At 41.1% G+C, this 26,417-nt stretch overlaps 2 protein-coding genes across 2 annotated transcripts in view; both read left to right on the top strand.

Annotated features, from left to right (window-relative positions):
- ICE1 (interactor of little elongation complex ELL subunit 1) overlaps nt 1–11,515 on the top strand; it is a 37,473-nt gene extending 25,958 nt beyond the window's left edge. Inside the window, exons 15-20 of the mRNA XM_065629868.1 lie at nt 1,615–1,783; nt 4,496–4,656; nt 6,779–6,969; nt 8,330–8,436; nt 9,177–9,275; nt 10,723–11,515. Of these exons, the coding sequence (XP_065485940.1) occupies nt 1,615–1,783; nt 4,496–4,656; nt 6,779–6,969; nt 8,330–8,436; nt 9,177–9,275; nt 10,723–10,904 (909 nt within the window). The 3' untranslated portion in view covers nt 10,905–11,515. The remainder of the gene's footprint in view (nt 1–1,614; nt 1,784–4,495; nt 4,657–6,778; nt 6,970–8,329; nt 8,437–9,176; nt 9,276–10,722) is intronic.
- Nucleotides 11,516–14,512: 2,997 nt separating this feature from the next.
- On the top strand, nt 14,513–23,159 carry HUS1 (HUS1 checkpoint clamp component). Its single transcript, XM_065628521.1, has 8 exons — nt 14,513–14,715; nt 15,038–15,165; nt 15,705–15,881; nt 16,548–16,655; nt 17,619–17,693; nt 19,744–19,843; nt 20,192–20,323; nt 20,981–23,159. Exons 1-8 carry the CDS (start codon nt 14,664–14,666, stop codon nt 21,061–21,063), a joined length of 855 nt encoding a protein of 284 aa, XP_065484593.1. The 5' UTR covers nt 14,513–14,663; the 3' UTR covers nt 21,064–23,159.
- The last annotated feature ends 3,258 nt before the right edge of the window (nt 23,160–26,417 follow it).

Below are 26,417 nucleotides of genomic sequence, written 5' to 3'. Positions count from 1 at the left end.
AGGTTATCAGACATCTAAACTTGTATAACTTAAGAAAATATAGAAATTCACAAGAAATTACTGTTCAGTGGTGTCCAAGATGCAAAACTGCATTTGAAAATACATCTGTTTTCCTGATGTATGCGTAAAACACTATTTTTGCAGAATTTTTTGTAATGGGTATCATTAACAATTGTAGAAGGAGTTCATTCAAAAAGTGTGAGGTTCAATTACCTTTTTTAGTTTTTTCAATTAAATAAGATAAACTGCATTGTATATACAGTAGTGACATACCTTTTGGTGCCATGTTTACCTTTATTATTCAACATCAAGTTGTTCAAATGAAGTTTATTGGAAAAATCTTTCATTAATCTGTTTCTCAGAACTGACAGCATCAGTGTTGATCAAATTCACTTTGCTGTCTTTCTCGTAGATATTTTGTAGTCTGCAGGAGAGCAATTCACCAATTAGATGCATAGTAGCATTTTGCCCTGTTTCAGTTCTTGGACATAATTAAGTTCTCCATAGAAGTTGCTGCCAAGTTCTCGGGATGTCGTTGTCAGCGGTTGCCAAATCTGGTAACTTCATAGAAGCAAGGCTGCAGCAGCTTTATGTTTCCAGGTCCAGCCAGTGGCAACGCTGAGTACATACTCCTAATAGGCACATGTGCACGTAATGTGTGCCTAATCTTGTTCCCTTCTCTGGCTGATCAGGATGAGAGCCTGGTAGTGGAAAACACATACACACATATACAGATAGTATGGATCCCTCCAGTAGCTAACATTAGACACTCAGTATACCCAGTAGGTGGCTCCTGTTCTCCCCACTTGTATCATGCAAAGACAGACTTACAGACACAGAAGAAAACACATGTCCCTCCAGTAGCTGGTCCAGACCTATGTATGGCCTTACCTGCATCTGACCCTCAGAGCCCTGGGCTTTCAGGTTCTGGTTGCTCATGAAGCCAACACAGAGACTCCTGGTGTCTACCTGGTCTAAACCTGTGGCCTCTCCAGCACCTGGCTGCTAAGCCTCTCATTCTACTCCCCACTTCTAGCCCTCCTTCTAAACATCCTATAGTAAGTCTTGCACAATCCAAATATTCTCCTTCATTGCATCTCATACCGAGTCCCATGTTACTGTAGACAGTAACACCCCCTCCCCACCTCCTGTAGTGTGTAAGGTCATCTGGGGAAAGACTCTGCTGTTGACTAATCTAGTAAGTCTCACACCTGGACAATGGGCTGTTTGTCCTCCTGTGACAGCTCTGAGAGTAGCCAAGTCAGGGTGCTCTATTTGCTCTGATTAGGCTATTGAGGTTCTTCTACCTGTCATTATTCCTCTCCTCACTTTTTGTTTAAGGAAGATAGCTTTTAATCACATAACTAAAGGATTTATATTTAAAGAATAGTAGTACTATTCTGCATCTGTTGAAGGCATGTTTACGCTGGGAAGTTGCTCTTCACTCTTTTTTCTCTCACTGGTTGCCTCTTGTTTACTTTTCTGCATTTTTATATGTATGCAAAGAGTATTCTTGAAAATAAGATAGTAGTTCTTTTTGCTTGTCATACTACTATAATGTATCAAACTTTCTCAAGGATATAATAGTCTAACAATATATTTTGTGCCTTATAGCATTTAGCAAAGTCCTTGCTGCATGCTATTCTCAATAAACTCAAGGCTCAGAAGAATGCCACAAATTACAATTTCAATCAGGCTCTATGTCGAGTCTATATAGGAATTTGTCGACAGTTGGGAGATTTGGAAAGAGCCCGCCTTTTCTGCTATAGCCTACTTAAAGAAGGTATAGTATGGCTTAGTGGTCTTGTATCTTAAATATGCTGTGTGTCTGCTGTAGTGTTCCAGAATTATTATGTTTGTAAAAATGAACAAAAATCCTGTGAAAGTTCCTTAGAACTTTTTTTCTGTTCTAGAAGAATTTTCCTTTCTCACAATTCCTCCACAGCTGTGTCTCAGTTTGGTGATGACCTGTGCTCTTAGTAGTCTACTAATTTTTCCAAAGAAATATTTAGGATCCTTTGTACTTTCATTTTTGCCCCAGCATCTCCAAAATTATAATGTGATTCCAGGGAGTTTTGTACTTTTTGCTTATGAGTATTTTCTTATTTTAACTGAGTAAGCACTGATTCATAAACCAAGTAGGATTTAAAAACCTATATTGGCTTAAAATAGTGTCAGGAGTTGGACAATACCTTGCCAGTACATTTGTACAATATGTCCTCTTTACAGTTATATTACTTCCAATTATCCCAACTCTTGCTTCATTGAGAGGAGTTTTTTTTTGTTTGATTCCCTTTCTCTCTCCGCTTCCTTTTGTTCCTGGTAACAAAGATAATATATACATACTATCACTGTACTAAATTAAGAGTCTGTCATAGTTCTGGAAGGACTTCACTTAGTTTGAAAATACTGAGCCATCCAGGGCTCAAAACAGTATAGTGGTATCTGTATTTCAAATTAAAATAACATAAATTAGGGAGCACTGAGGAGCAAAATGCTACAACTTTTGACTGCTTCAGTTAGTATTTATCTTCCATATAACATCTCTGTTTTTTTTCTTTTTTCTTCTTTTTCTTTTTCTTTTTTATCTGATTAAGGATTGTAATTTTATTTTGTTCTTAATTCACTTTTTTGTTGGGTTGGAGTATTTTTTGTTTTGGTGGGGTTTTTTTGCTTGGGTTCTTTTTGGAATTCATGGTTTCTTATCTGTTTTTCTATCCTACATGCAGTCCATCATAACTCTCCTTTCACTTTTTTTTTGTTAATAGTTTTAATACTGCACCATGTCAGAAACTATTACTTGTCAGAAATCTTTCCTTAGTCTAAATTAACAGTTACGCATTTAGTTTTGCAGTACCTTGGTATATTCCCCTTTTTTTCCTTTCTTCTTTCTGGATAAGGTCCATTTGGTTTGGTTTTAATTTATTTATTTTGATTTTATTACAATGCTTTCATTTTAGGGTTTTCTCTTTCATGTAGCTTCACATATTCATTCCCATCAGAATTATGGCAACACAAGTGTGAGCTGTGTGCCAACCACACAATTGCCAAATTGGCTATCAACAGTCAGTACCATGTCATTAGCCTTGCATCATCTCTTTTAAGTGTTTCAAATTCATGGGCAGGCAATTCAAGTTGCAGCATGTAGACAATTCTAGTTTAGCAACTGTCCTCATTCTGACCAAAAAAAATTCATTCTTCTGTGACGAGGGGCTTCAGAGTGGAGAAGGTACATCCAAGACACTGGATGGAACTCCATAAATTTTTATGCTCAGTGAATCCATTAAAGCTTCTTGATTTGATATATTTTCATATGCTCTCTAGTTCTTAAGATCTTTCTAAAAATGTAGAAGTTATGCTGAAGTAAAGAGAGAAGATACATTTATCTTAGCAGTTATCTTTGTTTTTTGTAGCTTTTTATAGTGACAAGTGTTTCAGTATTGCAGTATTGTATTAATATTTCATGCATAAAAGTAATACCTACTTCTAGCTTATTCCAGTGTGCTTTTTATCGCTTACAGTCTACACACCCATGTTTTATCTTAATATTTTGCCTTGAATATCTCTGCTTTGATGTTCAGAAGGATCTGTTATCTTCCTTTTGATGGCCTGGAACTCTGTCCTCTCTTGCTCATATAGTTCTGGATATATGGTTGTCAGATACTTGCTCTGAATTAATTCAATGAATGAGGTTTCTTCAATTGTATCAGTAGCACACGTTATTGTGTCTATGGAATTAACAAATTTTGACATGAATCATTAACATACACTCACAAGTTCTGTAATTTCCCTGACGGAGCCTGGGAAAATGGCTGAGCAATATCAGATTTTGTATTTGAATTGTAGGAAACGTCTTTGTGAAGTGTTTTTTTTTCTTTTTTATCATGTAGATTTCATAGGTGTATGGGTGCAAGGTGTTAGCAAATACTGTGGATTTGTACTGAAGACCTGATTTTCACATTATTACATGTCAGGATTATTTTTTCATTTGAACTAGCTCTAGTTCGATCCAGTGATCAGAGTGCTCATTTGTGACTGGAGTGTATTAGGCAGGCTTCTGGAGTGCATCTTCCAGTTTAGTTTCATCCTAAAATAATCTGGTTTCAGTGCTCCAAACCCACACTCGTTAGTGAACTAATGTACAGTAAGAAGGATGAAGGGAGACTAGCTTCAAAATGTGAAAGGAAAGGTCCTTTTCCGCTGTTGTTACACAGGAAAGTCCAGTGAAGCTTTTTTTTTTTCCTTAAAAGAGTGAAATTACAATGAGGTGGCTTAGGGAGGGGATTTTTTTTGTCTTGGGTCTTGTTTTCTTATTTAATCTCAGGACTGAGATATTCTAGTATGACTCTACTTCCCTGGGCTGCAGTTGTTACGTGACTTCTATGCCTCCTTCCCGAGTTATCTTGCTGAAGAGCATACTAGCTTTTAATGCCTGAGTATGTTTGTTTGTTTTTAAATGTTAAAAACTTACTTTGTTCTCTCTTCTTTTCCTTAGACTTTCCAGACTCAGAAAAATTGGTTTTGTTTATCACAAATGTATGGTCTGACATATTTGTCTTCCAAGGTGCAATTAACAAAGCTATGCAATTAGTTGTCAGGCGGAGTGCAAGCAATGAGATGCTGGCCTGTTTGAGTGCTTATCTCAACTGGGAACAGGTAACAAATGCTTTCATTCTCAGTATCAGTTTCTATCATTATTGGTCATTTTGCTGGCTGAATCGAATCAGGCAGCTTACTTCTGATGAAGGGTGTGAACATACCCTGTGAATCTCCCATGGACTTTGTACAATTGCACAACTAGTGCTGCTTCAGGCCTTTTTCGCTGTGATTGTCTAGACCATACTAGAACGCAACACTTTTCTTGTTTTCCCTGTTAAATACTAATCCCTCTATTAAACATTAAAAGTAAACATTGTTTTTAAACTTTGACTGGAATGTTCTTAAGCTAGGGAATTCTGCCCTTCTGTGGAACTGTGACTTTGATGTTCTTTGAGGTGTTTTGTTTTGTTGGGGGGTTTTAATATGTATTGGGCTTGTCTGTCTTTCATAGTTTTCTGTGTACCAGGGAATGGTTTATCACAGTTAATTTTAAGATGAGCCTGTCTCTTTTTACTCATGTGAGGTAGACCGTAAGTACTCATTTATCACAGATTTGTGTATTTGCTTGAGGGCTAGGGCCCCAGTTATTTTGAAAACCTTGTATCAGGGGTGTCAAACTCATTTTCATCAGGGGCCACATCAGCCTTGCGGTTGCCCTCAAAGCGAGGCTGATGTGGCCCCTGGTGAAAATGAGTTTGACACCTCTACCGTACATTAATCCTAGGCTTGCTTGATGGAAGTGCTATAGTTCTGTAAATATCAAGTGAACAAAATCGTCTTGATTCATAGCTCACCTATTCCCTGGCCTAACATGCTGCTCCACAACTGCCTTGGAGACTGCAGCTAGACTTACTGCTGTCAGCATAGCCTTTAGGTGTTGTACGCACTGGAAAAAGCATGATGATTTGGACGGTTTTTTGGGGTCTAAAACCAGGCCTTGATTTAATGTGATACCACTGGAATTACAACCCTTACAAACCTCCTGGTTTAGTGCAGGTTTACAGTGGAGTGCGTTAAGAGGGCATAGATTTGTGTCTATTTCTTTTTTATTAAATCATAGTTGTGGTGTAGCATTAAGCTCTGGTATTCAGAGTTATGCTGTGCTGCAGTCCCTGTTTAGCAAATAATTTGCATTCTCCATTCTATTGGGTGACAGTTTTCAATCTCATGCCAACAGAGATGCACATAAGTATGTCTCAGTAAATGTTCCTGGAAAAATTAATTCTGTGCACTCATACTACCTACTTTCTTTATGGATCTCTATGCAATATGAGAGCTGCTGCAGCTGGGGAGAAAAGCTCAGGAATTTCTATATTGGACATAGCAGAAGACATCATCCTATCTGTAAGATGTTTTTTACTTAGGTGGAAGTACAAGGGCAAATTTCAAGTGGATTGTAGTCGACAGTCTGTTATACATATAATTTTATGAGAAGATTATTCTACTTATGAAAGTAAAGCTCATGTGGAATGGGAAGTTAGTTCTTGGTCAAAGTATGCCATTTTAGTGACTTGCACCATTGCAGAATTTGCCAGTTTTATGAGCCTTTGTACTGAGAAGAAATGCTTAGCATCCACTATGTTTGTGTGATAAGCCTAGACTTTTTTCTTAATACTTTAGATATACAAAGAATGTTTGCTTTTAAATTTCTTTGCTTGCCTTAGCTATTTCATTAGCAGAATTACTTCAGATGACATGTTTTCAGTTATTACTACCTCAACTATGGAAAGTACTTGCTTGGAAATTAGCCTGTAATGAACAATAAACACTAACAAATCTCAGAAACAGGAAATAATTAAAACCAAAACAGAACAATTTAGAAAGTGAGCAGGATTAGTCTAATCTTCTTGCATTGTAAAACACTCTTCTGACCTTAAAGCTTCATTGAGAGAAACAAAAATCCCCAGATTGTAGGAGAGAGGAGAGTGGGTGTAGGGTTTCTGGGTTTTGCTGAGTTTTTTTTTTTTCCCAAATTCTCCTTTTCATAAAAGCATCAAGAAGAATACTGACTACTTGAAGATTTTAGTTTATGTCCTCTTTTTGTTTGTGTTATGTCAAACCCAAAGTTGAATTTATGGTGCAAGATGCTGTGAACAATCAGAATCAAATATATGTAAAGAATTGGGTTCTGAGTTGGTAACTTTTCATGCATTAAGATAACCACTTTCTAAAATTCCAGAGTTCCTCTTTAGATGCTGGTGTTATGGTCTCAAACCTGCTTTCAGAAATGCAGTCATGTCCAAAAGTAGAATTCCAACTGAGTGAGCAATATGGAGAAGATCTGAGTGACAATGCTTGGCAGTACATATTTGCTATTGATCTACTCTGCTCTCATCTGAAGTGGGATTGGACACATGACAATGTTATAAGGTATTGTGGCAATTTTCTGTGTGGGTTTTTTTGTGGATTGTTTTCATGTTTGGGGTGTGTGTATGTATGTTTGTTTGTTTGTTTTCCCAAATTTGATACCTTTGACTTAGCTTCTAACATAATAAAACATTGCATAGATACTTAGAAATGGGGGTGTTCTAACCTGAGACCTAGACGTGTGTGTGTGCGTCTTATTTTAAGATAAAATGAGCGGTTGATGAGGCAACGTAGAATTTTATGGAACCGTTCTAATAAACAATTGCTTTTAAAATAGCTATATAGGGAAAATTGTGAAATATTTTGAGATGGATTGTTTGTCAATGAAGCAAAATTATTGTCTTCCTCTGAACTTAATTGTTGGGATTCCCCTCCTCCTCATCACTAGAAAATGAGGGTGGAACTTTTGATGTGCTGAAAGTGAAATGTAACCATACTTATTAGTGTACTATCCTGATTTTGGTCTGATTTTAATTCAAAAATCATTATAATACTTCGATTCAATGCATGGACTGCTACCATACCTAACTTGGTTTGAAAGATTTCATTTTGATACCTATACTTATCTGGTAGTCCTTATTTTCATGTAGAGGTTGTATAACCTCATAGAATCTCCAAAAATATGGCATTTGTTTAACTATGACATAATGTAGTCATTGAGTATAAAGTAAATGCAAATAGCTTACAATCATAATCAAGTCTTTTATACAAGTTCCATGCTTTCAAATACTAAAGAAGTTATTTTTAGTGAAATACTTTTAAAATGAATACAAATCATCTTCAGTGAAAGGTATGTCATTTTAACTAAAGACATATAGAGTTGATTGTCCATGTGGAGTCGCGGTGATAATAGGTAACTAGGTCTATAAGCATAATTTTAAGGATGAAAAAGTCTTATCTCAGGTTCTTTCAGGTTTAAAAAGAAGCATCAGATCCTACTTGTAACACACAAACTGTGAATTTTCAGCCATATAAGAAGCTTGTATAACGCATCAACATGACATTTGAAAGTAATGCGATTTCATATACATTTATGAAGTCAGTAGAGTAAGCCCTTGACTTTAGGTAGAGATGCAGAATGTTGCAGGGAAATGAATGGAAGATGACCAGGAATACTATTCTGAACAGGAATGATCCCTCCAGAAAGCTAGTTTTGGTTGCCTGGGTTTAAAACTATCTTTACATTACTCAGATTTGTGGATGCTTGGAATATTATGAGTTTCTCTAGAAGGTGAACTAAAGATGCAAGTGGAGCCATGGAAATACATGGTAAACAGAAGAACCATTTGCATTCATTATTGTATAAATATTGTACCACCCCTTCATGCAGTATCAAGTTTTCAAATTCATTTGTCTTTTACAGCAAAGTGCTTTGGCCTTCTATGGATAAATGGGCAAAGAATAGAAAGCGACATGAAACTGCTCTGTCCATTCCTGATAGTGTTATAGCATTGACACTAAGGTTAATTGGTAAGTGATCTAATTTCCTAGCTGAACTTCTGCTTTGTGTAAGTATGTCCTTTGAAAGTTTCAGCCTGCCTGGAAAGTGAATTGAAGTATTTTTGCGTTTTTTGGGATCTTGATTTTTTTTTTCACTTTCTTCAAAAATTTTCACCTCAAAAGCCAAACTTTTACAAACCTATGCAGGTATTTTCTGTTTGTCAGCCTGTGGAAAGCATGTACTTAAGTTTTGAGAGATGTTACTCTGATTTCGTGGTAACAAATACCAACGTTTTATGTATTTAAAATTAAATAATCTATAGCTACATATGCTTTATAGGAAAGTATATAAAATAAGGTTTTATATGCAACTTGATAGCTCTTCTTGCAATTTTAAGTTAGGTTTATTTATTTGGGATCTAGATGGCGTTCAAGGTAAACAGATAAACTTTGGATTTCAATAAGATATTTTCAGTATGTAGGCTATATAATATTGTTTGTTAAATAAAAATTGCATTCTTTGAGAGTTTTACACTTACAAATTGTAAACGTGCAGGAGATTGGATCAATCTGAAGAAAAATGGCTTGGGGTCTTTAGTCACAAAAGGAATGGGACAACTGTTGTTCTCAAGAAACATAGTAACAAGAATGACTAATTTTTGTAATTGAAATTTGCATTTTCTGTTAATTCAGCAGACACTCAGTAAGTCTAAAAATTAGGAAGTTGACTGTCTAAATGTCAGATACATAGTAACCTTTTTTTCTTTCAGGTCGCTTGGGCCAAATAGGTTTGAAGGAAGGATATCTTGCTGCGGTGAAGAATATTAGTTCTGTAATTGGAGTTTTTGTACAGCATGCAAAAGAGGAAGGTAATGTTTATTTAGAGAAATTTAGCGTAATATGCACAATATGAAGTTTTGCCAATGTGAACAGAACACACACAAATTGAGACACATGTGCCAAAACACTGCACTGCCCTGGTGCAGCCTCACCTGCAGCGCTGTGTGCAGCTCTGGGCACCACAGGATCAAAAGGATATAAAGCTACTGGAGAGTGTCCAGAGGAGGGCTATGAAGTTGGTGAAGGGTTTGGAGGGGAAGCCGTATGAGGAGCAGCTAAAGTCACTTGGTTTGTTCAGCCTGGAGGAGACTGAGGGGAGACCTCATGGTGCCTACAGCTTCCTCACAGGGGGAGGAGGAGGGGCAGGTGCCGATCTCTTCTCTCTGGCAACCAGTGACAGAACCTGAGGGAATGGCAGGAAGATGTTCCAGGGGAGGTTTAGGTTGGACATTAGGAAAAGGTTCTTCCCCCAGAGAGTGGTGGAGCACTGGAACAGGCTCCTCAGGGAGGTGTCACAGCCCCAAGCCTGAGAGTGTTCAAGAAGAGACTGGACAAGGCCCTCAGACACATGGTGTGAATTTATGGGTTGTCCTAGGCAGGACTAGGTTGGACTCGATAATCCTTGTGGGTCCCTTCCAGCTCAGGACATTCTATGATTCCAGAAATATAGCCTGCTTGTGCAGTTTTATGTCAGTGCATAACAATACAGTTTCCAGTTTGAGTCCCTTTCTGTTCTGAAGTTAATGAAGCATGTGTATTACCTTCTGTTTGAGATGGAGAACAACTCTGAGATAGTTTCAGCCACCTTGGAATTACACTACTTCATGTACCAGCACATCAGCTGCCTCAGAGAACTTAAAGGGTGATCTTAACTTGAGCAGTAATACCTAATTTGTTAGCTGAGGAGCCCATGCTGAAGCTTGCTGCTAGCAAGATGGTTGTACTGGGAGAGGGTTGCAAGACAGTGTAAATTCCTGACTGAGACAAAGCAAGGCAATTGGGGCAGCAGAGATCTGTATTGCTGAATTATTCTGGATGTTAAGTACTTTTTGCAGTGAAGCACTGGTGGATGTTAGGAAGCTGTTTTGAGACACTTGTAATCTTCCTTACAATCTCAAGTTCTTTCAAGTAAGTGGTATATGTCTGTGTCTGTTTCAGACTATGTAAACCTGAGTTTTCATAAATGTCTGATCACCCTTAACTAGAGTAAAATCACTAGCTGCTTAAATCTTGTATGTCCTTTGAATATGGAAAACCTACTGAATTCAGAAAACTGGAAAGTGCTCTAACAGTATAAAATGAGATGTTATGGAATTCGTATGCAGGTTGTCATCTTGCTACTTCATGGTTTTAGGCATCCCAGCTGTTGATGTGTTTTAATTCCAACTCTTGAATGGTTTCTTTAGATTCAGTTTTCCCTGAAACATTACTGCATATCCAAGTTTCTGTAAGCTCATTTGTGTTAACTTTTTGCAGGTGTTCCCTGGGGTGTGCAGCTGGCAGCCATATATTCACTGTTTGACTTGGCTTCAAGTAATCCAGAAGGTATTGTTGAGGCCATCCATGCTTGGAGAACAACAGTTCTTAACAATATCCCTTTTGCTGTCACAAATGGCATAGCTGAAATCACTTCTCTGTGTAAAATGATGCTAAACTAAAAACTAGGGAAGTGGGCTGATGTAAAGGAAGAAGTGCCTTATTTTACTAAGCAGTAGTCATTTCCACTTAAAAACAATACAAAGTGATGTGTCTTCGCAAGCTCTATGGGTTTTTTTTGGCTTTCCTGTTTGAGGGAAGAGTTTTTTTAAAAATAAATAAAAATACTTGCTTTTCCTAATAACTGATCAGTGATCTGAAAACCAGTGCATCTTTGACTCCTGAGATATTTCTGGTTTGATGTCAATAAAAATCAGTAATAGTTTGACATGACAGAAGACTAAGCCTGGCTGAAAACCTGGCTCTATTATTTTGTACTATATCTATAAAGTAAACATTCAGATAGCAGAACTTTGCCCAGATTCTGCTTTATTTTTGTTTGTGTAGTCTCATAAGCTTAATTCAAAATGCTTGTGTAAGACAAGTAGGAATTGACTTTTCGTGTAACAATCATGTATAGAGTAACAGAGATATTAAATCTCTGAACTTGTATCTATGGTATATTCTGATAATGTGTCTCACATTTGATATTATTCCACTTGAGGAATTTTGCTTATGTAAATAGGAGGTTGGTTCAAAAAAGTTCATGTTTCTAAAGATAGCTTCACTACACTCTGTGGTTTTGTATCTTTCATAATAAAAGAAGCAAACGCCGTTGTGGTCTTCTTGGTCTTTTTAAATAACACAGAATGAACTGTTGTTTTTAGCTTATGTAAGTACTACTTTTGGAGGCAGGAGGAAAATACCTGTGAGGTCTTTTCACTGAATGAACTGCCCATAATACTGCAGTTCTGGCTACTGGAAAAACGGTATATTGTACCTCTCCAGAATTTTCTGGTGTGCTTTGGGGCCTGGGCTGGTAGTTTTAAGAATCCATTGAAATCTTCTCTTTTCACCCCCTGATTATAACCATATAAAGGGGTGAGCTTTGCTAATGCATATTCTCATTGTAGTGGGACCTAGACTCTGCCAAAGCTTTGATGCGATGTCAGGTTTTTTTCCTTTTTCTTTTGATCATAAAAAGGTCAAAATGCTTTTAGTCTGTTGAAGCCAGCTGTGAACTTGGATAATGAAATCTTGAATTCAGAGTGAATAGAACATGTAGTTGACACTTAATTCTTTCTGCTATGCACTATGTCCTGGCAGGCACATCTATGCTTTCAGGATTGTCTTCAGTCAGTTCAGTATCTTTCAGTTGCAGGAAGCACTTAACAATTTCTTCTGGTTCTTGTAAACATTTTTGGCATCTGAGAACCAAGTTGTGTTTCTTGGTCCTCTCAACAGTTTCTGAGTTGCTGCATGAGCTGCAGGCTCTCAGCTCTTGTTGATCTTGTGTTTCCTATAGGTTCTACTCTGCAGCATGCTGAGTTGCTCATTAAAGCAAGCAAAGTCATCCTCTTGCAGTTTTTGGTGCTTTTGGTGTTGTCTGTTGTATTGATACCTGTAGCATAAAGTTAATTTAGACACAAGCTTTAGCTTATTCTGCCTTGCCAGTTTGTATTTACATCTACTTCAGATTAATGTCTTAAAACCTAATGGCTGGTTTTGATGTGAATGGAATTTTGTAAAAACCTCCCTTATGATTCCTATTCTAGACTCACTGATAAAGACATTTAAAAAGTAAAATCAATTCACTAATGTTTCTAAATATTCGCTGGACATGTAAAATTCTGGGTTGGAATAGCTGGTACTGACACTTCAAAATTTATAGCAAGATAATATATTTTATAAAATTGTATATTTTGTGTATTTACACAATTTACACAAAATATTGTATAAATATTTTGTTTCTGATCAAATTGCTTTACACTCTATTGTGTATCTGTAGAAGCAAGTTCTTACTTCACACATCCATTCTTCACTTCTGCCACCAGTTAGTCTGTCTTTGCAGTATCTGTGGCTGGCATGTTTTTAATGCTAATTGTGTGATGTAAGGGGTAACATATCTGCTGAACCTTCAGTTCTTCTCATTTCCTCACTGAATTGCAATACTTTGTGTCTGACTCCTTTTGATTATATTTTGATTTCAAAAGGCTAAGGACTAAGATGGTAGAGATAGGCAAACAGCCTACATCTTGTTTCCACCCTAAGTACTCCAGAAAGGAAATGCTCACCATCCCAAAGGAAGTTGTCTGTTGACATCCATCTTGTAGAACAATGATTGTTCTGCAGGTATTTCTGACACATTTCTGTTAAAAATTAGTTAATCCAAAAAGGTGAGGAAAACCCACATGTAGTAGTGTAGAAAAGTCTAGGCCATTTAATGCCATCTCAGTGTGCTCCACTGAGAAGTTGCCTTGATCTCAGGCAACAGCTTTAAGCACTGGAGTACCATAAGCTCCATGACATCTCTCAGACCAATTTAACAACTGCGGCCACCAGAAATGGGAACTCACAAAAGATGAGGGTGTAATATATTCACATTGTATAAGAGATTTGACAGTGAACTATCATCTTGTTAGGATGACTTGTATCAGGAAAAAATCAACTCTGAAAAATACAGTGTATGTCGAACCACAGTGCAGAGTTTATTGGTTGAAGATTTGAATTGGGACTGACTCTGTCAAACCCTGCTGCACTGGAGCGGTTTCTCTGGGAATATCTTCATCTTATTTCTGCAAAGTGCACAGGCCCTGGGAAAAACACAGCCAGAGAGCAGCTTCTCCAGAAACTACTGCTCCTCCTGCCAGTATATAGACCTAAGGTTATTTCTTTTGTTCTTTAATTGTCTTAATAACGACTGTCTGAAAAGACAGCATCAAGGCACAGCAAGCAGCATCCCAAGAGTATTTCAAAATCAAATGAAAGAAAGGCAGTTTAGCTGACAGTTTAGGGAACTCGCGATGTGACAAAAGCACACCAGGAAATCCTGAGCAACCTAGGACAGCACTAGACAACTGTCTCTGCACAGGCTGCATTTTTCCAAGGACTGCAAGGAACAAAGAACACCAGAGGCAAGGGACCAAGTCTCCTGTAGGGAACAGGCATGCTGCACATGGACAGGGAGAGGTAAAGCAAGGTTTTCCCTCACTTTGTACTTCCTTGAACTATTCCAGTCTCTGCATAAACCTCTGCATGCTATGCACAAAGCTGAAATAGCCTTGAGTAAAGGGACCCTGTCTATGAGATGCCCTGTCTGAACAGAGAGCTTCTTCCTCACAACACTTTCGATTGCCCAACCCTTCCTGCGTGGCCTGGCTAGCGATGGGGAAGAGGACAGGCCTGTTAGAGAGCTCTGTTCTACTTTCTCACACGACAGTTGCTTTCCTCCCTCGCCATCGCTTCGCGTTGGGCACAGAACTCGGCCTCGGGGCGGAGTCTGGGCCGGGCGCTGCCAGCGGCTGGTGGCTGCTGCTGCAACGGGCCCCTTGGACTTGAAGAAGACAATTGCCCCGAGACATCAGGGCGGTGCCCATGCAGATGTTTGGATTTGTACATATGTCCTAGGGGTGCCAAGAGGTTTTGCTCTGAGACGACCACTTCGGCCGTCTCTCCGGGGACCGCCAGTGCTGCGACAGGGGATCAGCCCAGCCCAGCCCCGCCGCCGCCGCCACCGCCGGGCCGCAAGAGCCGTATCCGCCGCCGGGCCCGCCCCTGCCGCGGCTCCCGCCCCCGCGCAGCGGAGGGCGGCTGCAATGACTCCTCCCTGCGCGGAGCCCTGCGGCCAAAGGCCGGTCTTTCCCTGATTGACTCCTGCCCGGGCCTGCCCTCGGCCGTGCCACTGGTGGCGGGCTGCGCTGCGGAGGAGGGCGGGCGCCGCCATGCGATTTCGGGCTAAGATCGTGGATCTCGCCTGCCTCAACCACTTCAGCCGTGAGTTTGCCAGGGCGGGAGAGGCCGGGCCGGAGGACGGCTGTGCTTCGGCGATCGGCCGGGGCCCCCTTTCCCGGGGGGAAGAGAAAGGGCTGTGCGCGCCGGTGGCCCCGGCCCGTGGCGGGCGTCGTGAGGCCCAGGCCTCGGGCCTAGAGGCCTTTCCCGGGGGAGGCAGCGTGAGGCGCTTTTCTTTGTCCCGAGGTGTTTGGGAGTTTCCACAGCAGCACGAGCTGCGTTTTTGGAGACAGAATGTTTCTCTCCTGTCCCCCTGGGATGAGGTGTGTGAAGCAGCTCCTGCTGTAAGGTCCTCTCCCTCCCTCAGGTGTAATCAACACAATCGCCAAGTTAGCGAAGACCTGCACCCTGCGCCTTACTGTCAGCAAGCTTTATTTCATCCTCTCCGATAAAGTAGCAAATGGAGGTGTCAGTATGTGGTGTGAGCTGTGCCAGGTAAGCCTGGGGAAATTCAATAACCACATGTCGTTGAAACCAGAGAATGCAGTTGGGTCTGGTGTATGAGGCATTTCTGGTATACGGAGCACTCACCTGACATGTGCCAAGTCTCTCACAGCCTGTCTGGCCACTGAAGGCACTCTGTTTTGCAGGACTGTCTTTTAGTTGCACAGGCCTGTTGTTTCTGGCTAGACATCCCCTTTACTTTGGTTGTCACTTCAGTGTAAAGCTTCAGTGTGTGCTCCCCCACAAAGGCTTGCCCAAAACTGGAAACAGGAAAGCATAACTCATACCCCTTGTTTTGGGGACTGATAGGTGTTAGGGGAGGATCTGAAATTAAAAGGTTTAGCCTGAAGCAGTGGGCCTTCATGCTTATGCAGCCTGTCTTGATTCCTGCAGGTAGGTGCCAGGCAGAGGAAAGCTTCCTGTTGCACACATGCAGTTCCTAGCTTAAGTCTGATAGGTGAAACTTGCACCTCTGTCTTTCTTTTGTTTTCATTTGCTTGATTTTATTTCCCAACTTTCAAAAATCGTAGGGGAACTTCTTCGATGAATTTCAGATGGAAGGAGTAGCTGCAGAGCACAATGAAATCTATTTAGAGTTGGTGCCAGAAAACCTGTCGAGAGCATTAAAAACTGCCCAGAGTGCTAAGGCAGTGAAGATCAAGTTGACTAACAAACACTGTCCCTGTCTCAGAGTTGCTGTGGAGCTAGTAAGTGCAACCCTGCTTTTATCTTCATTATTAAGAAAACACTCTTACAAATGAAGTGCTTTGCCTAGGATCAAATAGAAGCTTTAGTAGTCTTTGGTGCAATTCTAGAAAACTAAATAAAGAAAAATCATGCCATTTTCCTTTTCACTGGCCTTTCCTGTCATCATGGCTCCTAGCACACAGACCGAGCTTTGTATTTTCCAAAAGGCAATGAAGAGGTGGAGGAAGAATGTAAGCTACATTATTGAAACACCTTTTTCTAATGTTTACTTCTCTTCCTTCCCTCATTCTCTACATCTTCTGTGGATTATTGCCTTCTCATTGAAGCCATTAGGTGTAGGAAGTTTCAGTGTAGTGTTTGACTCTTTGTTTTGCTTTTGATTGTCCTGCCATTCCGTTTGAAACTATTGCCTTCTGAATTATTGTTAACACCTCTTTACTGATTCACTTCTTCAGCAATAAAGAATAGCTTATAGGTACTAATGACTGATACCTCACAAGCTCTTTATTATTCAAAAGGGAAGTCCGCTTAATAGTGAACTAATAGGAACAAATGGAAAACTGGAACTGAGTGTTTGAAGCACTCAGTATTTTCCAGAGTGGGTTTGAAAAATTAGAATTTAAGTCCTGTTTTTAACTGCAAGAGCATCTTCTCTCTCCCTTAAGCCATCCTTATCAAGCAGCAGTAGGATTGTGACACATGACATTCCTGTGGGGATTATTCCCAGAAGATTATGGAATGACTTCAGAGAGCCCAGTGTGCCAGACTTTGATGTAAGCCTCTGTTTTTATTTTCCCTACAGAAAGGGGAGGTTGCAAGTGGGATGCTGTTGTTGCAAAGGATAGTATTAGTGGGTTTTAGAGATGAGGTGAAAGGAAAGAAGGGAGGCTGGAGACTAGAGTTTTGGAGAGGAATGGGGCACAGTTTGCATCTTGACAAGAGAGTCCAGAACCTGTAAAAGCTGAGCAGGTGGTTAGCAGTTGTTGCTGTGATATTCAGGGTGGAAGAAGGGAGGAGCAAAGGACTAGCATGGCTTTAGGCAGGAGCAACTCCAATCCACACAAGTTTAGACTTTCAGCTGTTTAGGTGCCAAGTGGCCCAAATAATCTGTTCCTTCTGAAATTCATAGCCCACCTGGCGGATTTATATATATACAGATATATATATGTTTCCTCCTGGTTTTTATTATCCTCTCTGTTTACTTTTTGACTTTTAGCAGAATTTCAAGGAAAGGTCTTTGTGCAAATGTACTCACATTTAAGGTTATGGATGTCTGTTATCCCTATAGCTAAGAGTATTTAAATTCTGAAGACAAATGACACAGTAGAAACTTGATGTGTTTTGTTCTGTTATTTCAGATTTACACTGATGCAATTCCAGAGGTGATTATAGTACTATGGGAATCATGTTCTTTCCTTTTTGGATATAGTAACTATTAACTGTTCAGTTACACAGATGTGGGTTCATGTGAGAATCTGATCTGCAAAAACCTCTCTTTATTTTGAGCACAGACTTGGTATAGTAAGTCTGAAACAGTTGCTAGAGTGGTGGCCTGTTGATGTAATGGGAAAGAGTTCCTCTGTCCCTGAGTCATTTGCCGATTTCAGTTAAATATTTTACTCCCTGCATTCAAGAGATAACTGAGTCCAAACTAAGAATTGAAGGGATAAATAAATGCATCAGATTCCAGTCACACATGAAATATTTGTGCAAATGCAGTTCTTATGTCTTTCTAGGTCAGTATTTACCTGCCAGTGCTGAAAACAATGAAGAGTATTGTGGAGAGAATGAAGAATCTCAGCAATTCCATTGTAAGTTAAGGCACTTCAGGCATGCGTCCCACGGACCTTATTTTATCTTGGACATAGCATGTTTCCCTGCTGCCCTAATTGGTCCCTCTGTGTTATCTCTTATTTTGGGATGCGTCAGTCATTGAACTAAAAGCACCTGAAGACTGTGTAAGGGCTGAAGAGAATGATGGGTTCATTTTAGGATTTACACTGAAGAGCTCGTTCTGGGCTTCTCAGAAAGTGGTGCTCTTTATACTGAATACTTGGAAGAACATCGCATTGTGTTGCTACAAGCCACTCTTTATAGCAGGTATGAAATTGCAGTCCTTCAGGAAGCTGGAGACTTTCCAGGTGATTTAGTTAAAGTAGTGCCTGTTAAGTGAGTCTCGTGTTAGGCATTTGTGTGAATGAACTTTAGGTAAGCCCGAGGTAGGATTTAAAGGAAATCCTACTAGTAGCTGCTGGATGTCAGCCTGTGCTTTAGACTCTGACAAGGCGGGTTTCCAGTCCACCCTGGGTTTCTGGAGTGCTGGTGGGCCTTCCATTGAAAGAAGCCCTCTGCAGTTGGCCAGAAAAGGGGTTTGTTTGGGTTTTTTTAAGGTTTTCCTTGCTCACAGTCACCAGAATTGACTGACATGAACGTTATTAAGTAAGCATTGAACTTTGGAATAGTTTGGTTTGAGGGCTATTCATACCAATTTTGATAAATGGGAAATTTTCTGTAACCTGAGAATTCTGAAACTGGGATAGTGTCGGTCTTCCAAGGCTTAGAAGAGTTGAGAGATTACCCAGGGTTTCTGGCAGTTTTGCAAATGGCAGCCATCCTGCAAATACAAGCATAATCACTTCAAGCTCTTCTCCTTTGTCAGTCTTTTGGGGGTTTTATTTTTTCTCTCTCCTTCCTTCCCCCATATCTTCAGTGGAAGTGCTTACACACAACTAAGCACAGTGTATAACTGCCCTATTTCCACAGTTGAGGATCTCTTCTCACACAAGAGAGCCGTACGATGGGATTCAACTTTGGTGTTCACCAACTCTCAGAAGAGGTAGCAAGCCTATCAGCGCTGGGCATACCCCCCTTCCTAAGTTCCTTACCTCCTGCTCCAAAGCAGGAAAATAAATCTCTGTGAAACAGCTTTGATAGCTCTAAGGGAGGAGGCAGACTACATGCATCCTCTAAAAGATTTCCTGTTATTAAAGAACAAAAACATCAAGTGTCACAATTAAATATTTGTACTAGATGCATCCTGGTAGTAACACTGGTCAAGATCAGTGCTACAAAAGGGGCTTTGAAGTTCTTTCAAACAGTACTTGGCCATTGTTTGTGAGCATTCATCTGTGGGCATCTCACATTCTATAGGGTATTCTGGTTGTGATATGAGCCTCTTAAAATTATTGAGAATTCTTCTAATCACAGAAATGTGCTTAGATGTGCTTTAGGTATCCTTTGATCTGCTCAGTGTTTGTGTTATATTGTATATAGTCTCCTGGTTAGACGCTTTGTCGGGATGGAATTTGAAAGCTTTCAACACTTTCCCAAGATTTCTAGCAGTTCAAAATCCTGCTTGGAGTTACTGTTCTGATGCAGCTGTTGTCTGGTTTTGAGTCTTGGAAAGCAACACTGCAACTGCAGGTCAGCAATTCGTGCATCCCGTTTTCTGCGTGTGTCAATGTGGACTCTGTAGGTGCCTTTCTGTTTGTTGAAAAGCTGGGTAGAAATGCAGGAAATCTTGCATTTCTCCAGCTTCAGTCTCTTATTTCTAAAGCCCTTTCTGCAGCACATGGACTTCCCAAAGCCAGTACCTGTTCTAAAAGTACTGGAGAGCAATTGAATTTCTTTCTTTCCATTCTACCAGGGAGGTTGGTCTAGGATAATTCACACAGGAATGATGAGAAATGCATTTTGTAGCTGAACATTCAAATGTTCAAACCATGTTCAAAAAATACAGTTGAGCTGTGAAGACACTGAAGTGCTTCTGGAAGCTTGTATTCTAACAATGCTGCACTTTATTCTTCTGTATTCTACAGTGCAAAAGTGGTTTGCCTGAAATTGAGATTGATTGTATTGCAGGTGATTGAAGCAAACTTGAGTGGAGAAATGAACTTGAAAATAGAAACTGACTTAGTATCTGTAACAACACATTTTAAAGACTTGGGAAATCCTGCTTGGGGTAAGCTTACCTGTGTTGCTTCTTGTGTCTGTCTGATCTCAAGTATACTTAAGTGTGATGCTGATAACAGTACTTACCTTCTGTTAATCCTTACAAAATAGCATCAAGTACTTTGAAATTTTCAAATGGAACCTTAAAAAGAAAAGTGGCCAATGCCTGTTTTGTTTGTGGGAGCAATCTCTTCCAGTATCCTTGACAAGTTTGTAGGAAAAAGGGGCTTTCTCTTCCTTGCACTGCTTTTTCTGAAAAACAACCCATATGAGTACTAGCTGTTCAGGGATTATCAGCTGTGTCCTTATAGGTGTTGAAACTCCTGATATTTTGGCTGGTTTGTTCTCATGCTTTTAGCATCAGAGGATGGATGTCAAAGTTCTGCTCAAGACAGAGATCTGGAAAGCATGGCTGAGGCACGCATAGACATCAAGAAACTGCAGCAGTTGCTTGCTGGACAGCAGGTCAATCCCACAAAAGCAATGTGCAGTAAGTCCATCAGCTCTGCTTACAAACTCCAGTTAAGGAGGGGTGTTTACCATACCTGTAGTCTCAGAAGAAGAGCGTATCTTCTGTTTTGTCTGTTTGAAACTTGACTATTTTTACTATACCTGAGGAGTTTTAATATTTCTATTTTTAGGCAGTAAGCTTCAGGCCTTAGGTGTTTGAGGAATTAAAAAAAAGAAAGAGCTAAAAAAATATTAAGCCAGGCCCTTTATAAGTATCAAGTCGAATACTCAGACAGACTAATCATGCACCAAAATGCTTTTTGTGCAGCTAGTGTTTCTAACAATAGAAACAATATGTTGTTTCTAGCAGAAGCCTATGCAGGCATTTATATCCTATTTTCATAACTGTATGCTTTTCCCAAGAACATGTGTGTTATAGTTTAGTGCAGATGCTAAGAATTTCCCAAGGAAGATTTAAATAATGAATATAGCGTTATAGGCCTATACATTATGTATTTCCTTTTTGGTATCAGCTTTCATAGACTCTTTAGTAATGCTTCGTAGACCCTCAAGAACTTAAATATTACCAGATGATATGTCTAGTCTTCCTGTCAGAAGTGGTATTCTTACAGTGGCATTCTGTAGATGTAATTTTGAACTGTTTTTTTGTTTGATTTGTTTGTTTTTCTCTTTACAGATATTGTAAGTAAAAGAATTGTCCACTTCATCTTGCTCCATGAGGATGTTTCGCTTCAGTATTTTATTCCAGCACTTGCCTGAATGTTTTGGAATCTTGGTCATTTTCGAACCTGAGGCCTTTTCCACAAAGTCTGAAAACTCTCATGAGTTGCTGGAGTACTCTCATGTGATATGCTGTTAGATGTAGGTATCAGATGGACACTATTTCAACATTTATGAAATTATGTGAAATATTTCCTCATGCAGAAGGCCATTTTTGTGAAGAGTTATATGTTATGAAAAACACAACTGTGGGGAGCTGGCATATCCGAGTGTTATGGAGAGCAAAACTGAATTTTATATGTGCTTTTGTGATGCTTTGAGCTGTGAGGAGGTCAACATAATATTTTTTTTCTTGTTGACAAACATAAAAGTAGAATTGACCTCTGGAGCTGCTGGTGGGTGTGTGCAGCTCCAAGTTAAAGGATCTCCAAGCAAGCTGTCACACCTCTGTGGAACAGGAGAGCCCTCGGGAGGGTTGACAGATTGGTATTTGCCAGCACAGCCCTCCTGAAGTGGTACTGGATTGGCTTCTGTGATGTATATGGACTTGATGCTGCTGCATGTTGTGCAGCGCAAATGTGTCTGAGGCAGAGGAGTTTCCTGTGGCTGCCAGCATGTAACAGGTCATAACAGATGCTAACAGAAGCATGTGTGTGTACCTGGTTGGATCTTTTGATCTGACTTGCTCTAACATACCTATGTTGTTCTGTTAGTGCTTGAACAAATATGTTTAGCTCTTGGCTTGAGAGGATGAGAGAAACAGTCTGAATTCCCTTGTTAATGTGGGCGGTGAAGGTCTCTATCTGTGTACAGAATATCATATGAGGACGTGTGAAAACAGTAATTGGTGTGAAATGAAGGGCAAGTTATCTGTGGATCACATTTTTCCCCTTTCCAGATGGAAAGCATCGTACAATCTGTGTCGTCATGGTGTCAGACACTGTGAGATTGCATCTAAGCTCTGCTGCTGAGCAGCCAAGAGGATGACTGAGTCTGACCTTGACAGCAGTATTGCCCCTGCTTGTCTCCTGAGATCTTTTCCTCCTTATTCCATGTGTGATTGTATTTGTTATCCAGCCATGTTGCATGTAGCTTTTGGTGTTCCACAGGTTTTGAATATCTTGTGAAACTTACTGTTCTAGAAACAGTGAGTCTTTGCTGCCAAAGGGAACTGGGAGTTTCTGCTAGACAGTAACACTTGTCATGGTCAGAAGTGTTGGTGGTTGGTTTTTATGTTTTGTTTGGTTTTTGGTTTTTGTTTGGTTTTTTTTTTTTTCAAGGGGCATATTGAGGTTAAGGGGACAATTAATTTTTCTGTTCTTGCAGATGTAAAATGGTCAAGAGAAGGCTGAAAGAGACAGTGGCCAGGGAATGTTATGCTTCTTTGCCTTCATTCACCATTTTTATCAGACTAACCAGAAAGCATCTTCCAAATCCTGTTACTTTTCATGGCTAGCTGTAATTACCCAAAAATCTGATGAAAATAGCTTTGAAATCTTTGCATTTTCTCCTTTGAAAAATGTGTTCTGTCTAGCCTGATGGAAATGGATTTTCTGGTATAGCCTAAGAACTAGTAATAACGGTCTCACAGCTATGTGAGCTCTATGATTGCTACTTTAAAAAAGAAATCAGAAATTATAATTGCAAGAAAATGTGTTTTGTTTTATTTTTATATAAAAAAATAAATAAAAGTGAGAGTAATGCTGGTACAGGTCAGGAGTATGCAGTGAGATGTCCATTTCATATTCTGGAGACAGGGAGGCTAGATGGACCAGCAGAGGAGAAGTCTCCAGCCCCAGTGCTTTCTTACCCTTCCTACCTAAACCCAGCACGAAGATACAGCTCAGCCCTGACATCCAGTTGACACATACATGCTGATCAGAGGGAAAATAATACTTACTCAGTTTTAAACCTGCTGTCATCTGTGAATCCAGCTGTCAGAGCCCTGAGGGCAATATTGGGCCTTAATGGCCCTAAGCAGCCTTACCAGGGACCCCTGCCCCCCTGCTGTCTATGGACCTGCAAATCCTATTTCAGCTCAGGCTGTGGCATCCTGTACTCCCCTAAAATATGTTGTAGGTGGGCCTGGGCCTAACCCTATTGCTGAAATGATGTTTGAGTTTCCTGGATTAGCTTCAACTGGGAGCTGTTGCTCTCACCACCTGGTTCTGCTTGCCTGGTTTTAGTTCTGTGGGCCTGTGCTCCAGTTGTAGGGGTGCTGCCTAGCCTGCATTGTGGCCACCCTCTGCTCCTGGCTCTTCCTCACTCCCAGAGCAACCTCACGCTTGCAGCTCACTGACACCAACGAGAAGAAACACTTCTCATTAACAGCCCTAGCTGGTTCCACGTGAAAACCCAATTGTTTTATGCCAGAAAATTTTTGTTTTGGCTTAAGCCACCAAGACCAAGCAGAGTTACCAGCCACTGGTGGGACTACAAAATAGTAAGACCATGCAGCTTCTCTCCAACACTCTTCTAGTGCACATTTCTGCTATGAGATGTTAGAAGTGGCCACCACCTCCAGCAGCTCTGGCCTAGGACCTCCTGCACAGCTACTGGAGCCCGGCCCCGCGTACCTGGGTACCAGGGATGTGTGTGTCCTGTGCTAAGGGATGTACCTGCTGCTTTCCCACCAGCAGTCCAATCAGCAGTGAGGCTGAGCTTGTGTCCTAGAAGCACACACAGAGGATACTGACATGTCTGGTCACAGACTGCCACAGACAAGCCATCCATACCTTCTACTGCATCTACATACAGGACCCATGTAAAACAAGCACAGGCAGCCGTATCTGCTTCCTCTTCATCTGGCAGAGGTGGGTTGTTAATACAGGCGCATGCACAATTCTCTCTTGGTTCCCAAGCACACACACATTTGTATGTCCCTCCAGTGCACCTGCCCAGATCCTGCCCCTCTTACCCTCTTTGGGTAGTGGAACCACTGGGTCATCCAGGTTGGTGCTCGCCAGCAAACATGCAGTATTCACACTTGTCCTGCAGGCATCCCATACTCACGGGTACCTCTGGATATAAGGAGGGACCCTTTGCCTGCCTAATACATCAGCCCTGGCCAAGGCCCTCATACTCACTGGCTCGTTCAGCTTTAAGGTTGACAGCTGTCACGAAGGCACCCCAAAATGACTCCAAGCGAATAATAAGCTTAAACCCGCTTGAATTCAGAACCAAAACTGAAAGCAAATGACAGAAACCAATGTAAGTGGGGGTGGGAGGAGGGGGAGTGTAATCCAAAATCAATCAGCATTCTTGGCAATATTTAATAAACTGCAGGTTTGTTATACCAGTTGGGAATATTGTTACCATACGACCACACAAGAATAATGATCCGCAGCATGTATGCACTCATGAAAAAAATCCCTCTCTCTCTCAACGGTACCCAGAAGAAAAAATTGCTTGTCCAGGGTGGGAGGGCAAGGGCTCACTCAAGGATATACCCAGAAGAAAATCACTAACCAAGGAGGACGTGAGGGCACTCAGTCCCAGGAAGCCTCCTTAGATGGTGTCCCTGATCTAAGTGGGGGGCTCTGTTCACAGTCCTGCTACTCTGAGATCACTCAAATGGGGTCTTCAGTGGCAGCCCCATTTTATAGCCTGGTTGAATCCGGCTGTGGTCATTATGAGTGTGGTCCAGAAGCTTCTCTGGACCTGGACACCTCGTTGTCTGTTGACCGAGGGTTCCTGCTCCTCCTGCTCCCCCAGCTGGAGGGTGAAGTGAACATGAGGAGTCGCTGTGCCCTGGGGTGGGGAAATGTGGCTGTTGGCACTGAGCAAAGTGGTACTTGAGGACAGGCACAGTGAGGCACAAAAGATGCTGAAGAGCCACCAGCTGTCCTGTTGAAGGCTCCGGATCTCATCTGGGTGTGTGCAACTGCCACACCAGCAAGTGCAGACCTCATGCACACTCAGTCTGGGGAACAGACAGACACACGTCCCCCTGTCAGCCAGCACCAGGCATGTGGGCTGTGACCTGTGGTCCTGCTGCAGCTGCTGCCACCAAGCCCCACACCTACCTCACTCATGCCAGTCTCCCCCAGTGGCTGATTTTTGGGACACACAGCATTCCCGCCCCAGTGTCTGGCTGGTGGCTGGGACCCTCACATTCCCTCCAGTAGCTGACTTGTGGCAACTACACCCCCGGTCTAACTCCAGTAGCTGGTACCAATCCCACTCATACTGTTCCATCCCGTAGCTGGCACCTAGTCCTTGCAGCACAGACACACAGGATAGAGAGGGAGGTTATGCAGAGATAGTGAAGAAAGCACTTCGAACAGACTGCAGTCACGAGTGTATTGCCCTTTTATATGCCTTTCTGCCTTCTTTTTTCCTCCCTGCTCCCTCTTGCCCTCAACATTGCCTCATCAGTTGGCATATTTCCACCCAGTCCCTCCAACATGCTGGTCCCTGAGGTTTGCAGCTTTATCAGTTTATCAAGTATCATTTTGCCTGTGTTGTGGGTTGACCCCAGCAGGGAGCTTCTTGCTCACTGCCTCCCTAGTGAGATGAGGGAGAGAATGGGAAGGGTAAAAGTGAGAAAACTTGTGAGTTGAGACAAAGCTAGTTCAATAGGTAAGGCAAAAGCTGTACAGGCAAGCAAAGCAAAATGGAATTCGTTCATTACTTCCCATTGGCAGCCATTTCCAGGTGTCCTGGTTTCAGCTGGGATAGAGCTAATTTTCTTTCTAGTAGCTGGTGTAGTGCTGTGTTTTGGATTTAGAATGAGAAGTATGTTGATAATACACTGATATTTTGATTGTTGCTAAGCAATGTTTATACCAAGTCAAGGACTTTTCAGTGAGGACGCTGGAGACACACAAGAAGCTGAGAGAGGAGGCAACCAGGACAGCTGGCCCAAACTGGCCAAAGGGATGTTCCATATGATATGAGGTCATGCTCAGTATATAAACTAGGGAAACATTAGCTGAGGGACAGCTGCTTGGCAACTGGCTGGGTATGGGTTGACAGGTAGCAACCAATTGCAGGGTTTCATCACGCATAACGCTTACTTGGGAAGACAAACTCTGTAACTCCAAATGACCTCCTCTTCCTTCTTTTCCTTCGGCTAAGCACAAATGGGATATCTCTTGGGTCAGCTGGGGTCAGCTGCCCCAGCTGTGTCTCCTCCCAGCTTCTTGTGCAGGACCAGCCTATTTGCTGGTGGGACAGTGTGACAGAGAAGGCCTTGATGCTGTGTAAGCACTACTCAGCAATAACTGAAACATGAGTGTGTTATTAACACTGTTCTGGTCACAAATCCAGAAAATAGCACCACATGAGATACTATGAGGAAAATTAACTCTATCCCAATGAAAAACAATAAAGCCTTGAGTTTTTTGATAGCCAAACAATTAATGTGAATTACCAGGTTTGTGTGGTGGTTG

This window comes from Caloenas nicobarica, chromosome 2, assembly GCF_036013445.1.
Source record: "Caloenas nicobarica isolate bCalNic1 chromosome 2, bCalNic1.hap1, whole genome shotgun sequence".
In the NCBI taxonomy this organism is placed as follows: Eukaryota; Metazoa; Chordata; class Aves; order Columbiformes; family Columbidae; genus Caloenas; species Caloenas nicobarica.
This window is presented reverse-complemented; position numbering and strand designations above follow the sequence as displayed.

Coding starts and splice junctions, on each gene's coding strand:
- HUS1 (XM_065628521.1), top strand. CDS start 14,664: ATGCGATTTCGGGCTAAGATCGTGGATCTCGCCTGCCTCAACCACTTC. Junction 15,882..16,547: donor TCAGAGTTGCTGTGGAGCTA/GTAAGTGCAACC, acceptor CTCTCCCTTAAG/CCATCCTTATCAAGCAGCAG. Junction 20,324..20,980: donor TCCCACAAAAGCAATGTGCA/GTAAGTCCATCA, acceptor TTCTCTTTACAG/ATATTGTAAGTAAAAGAATT.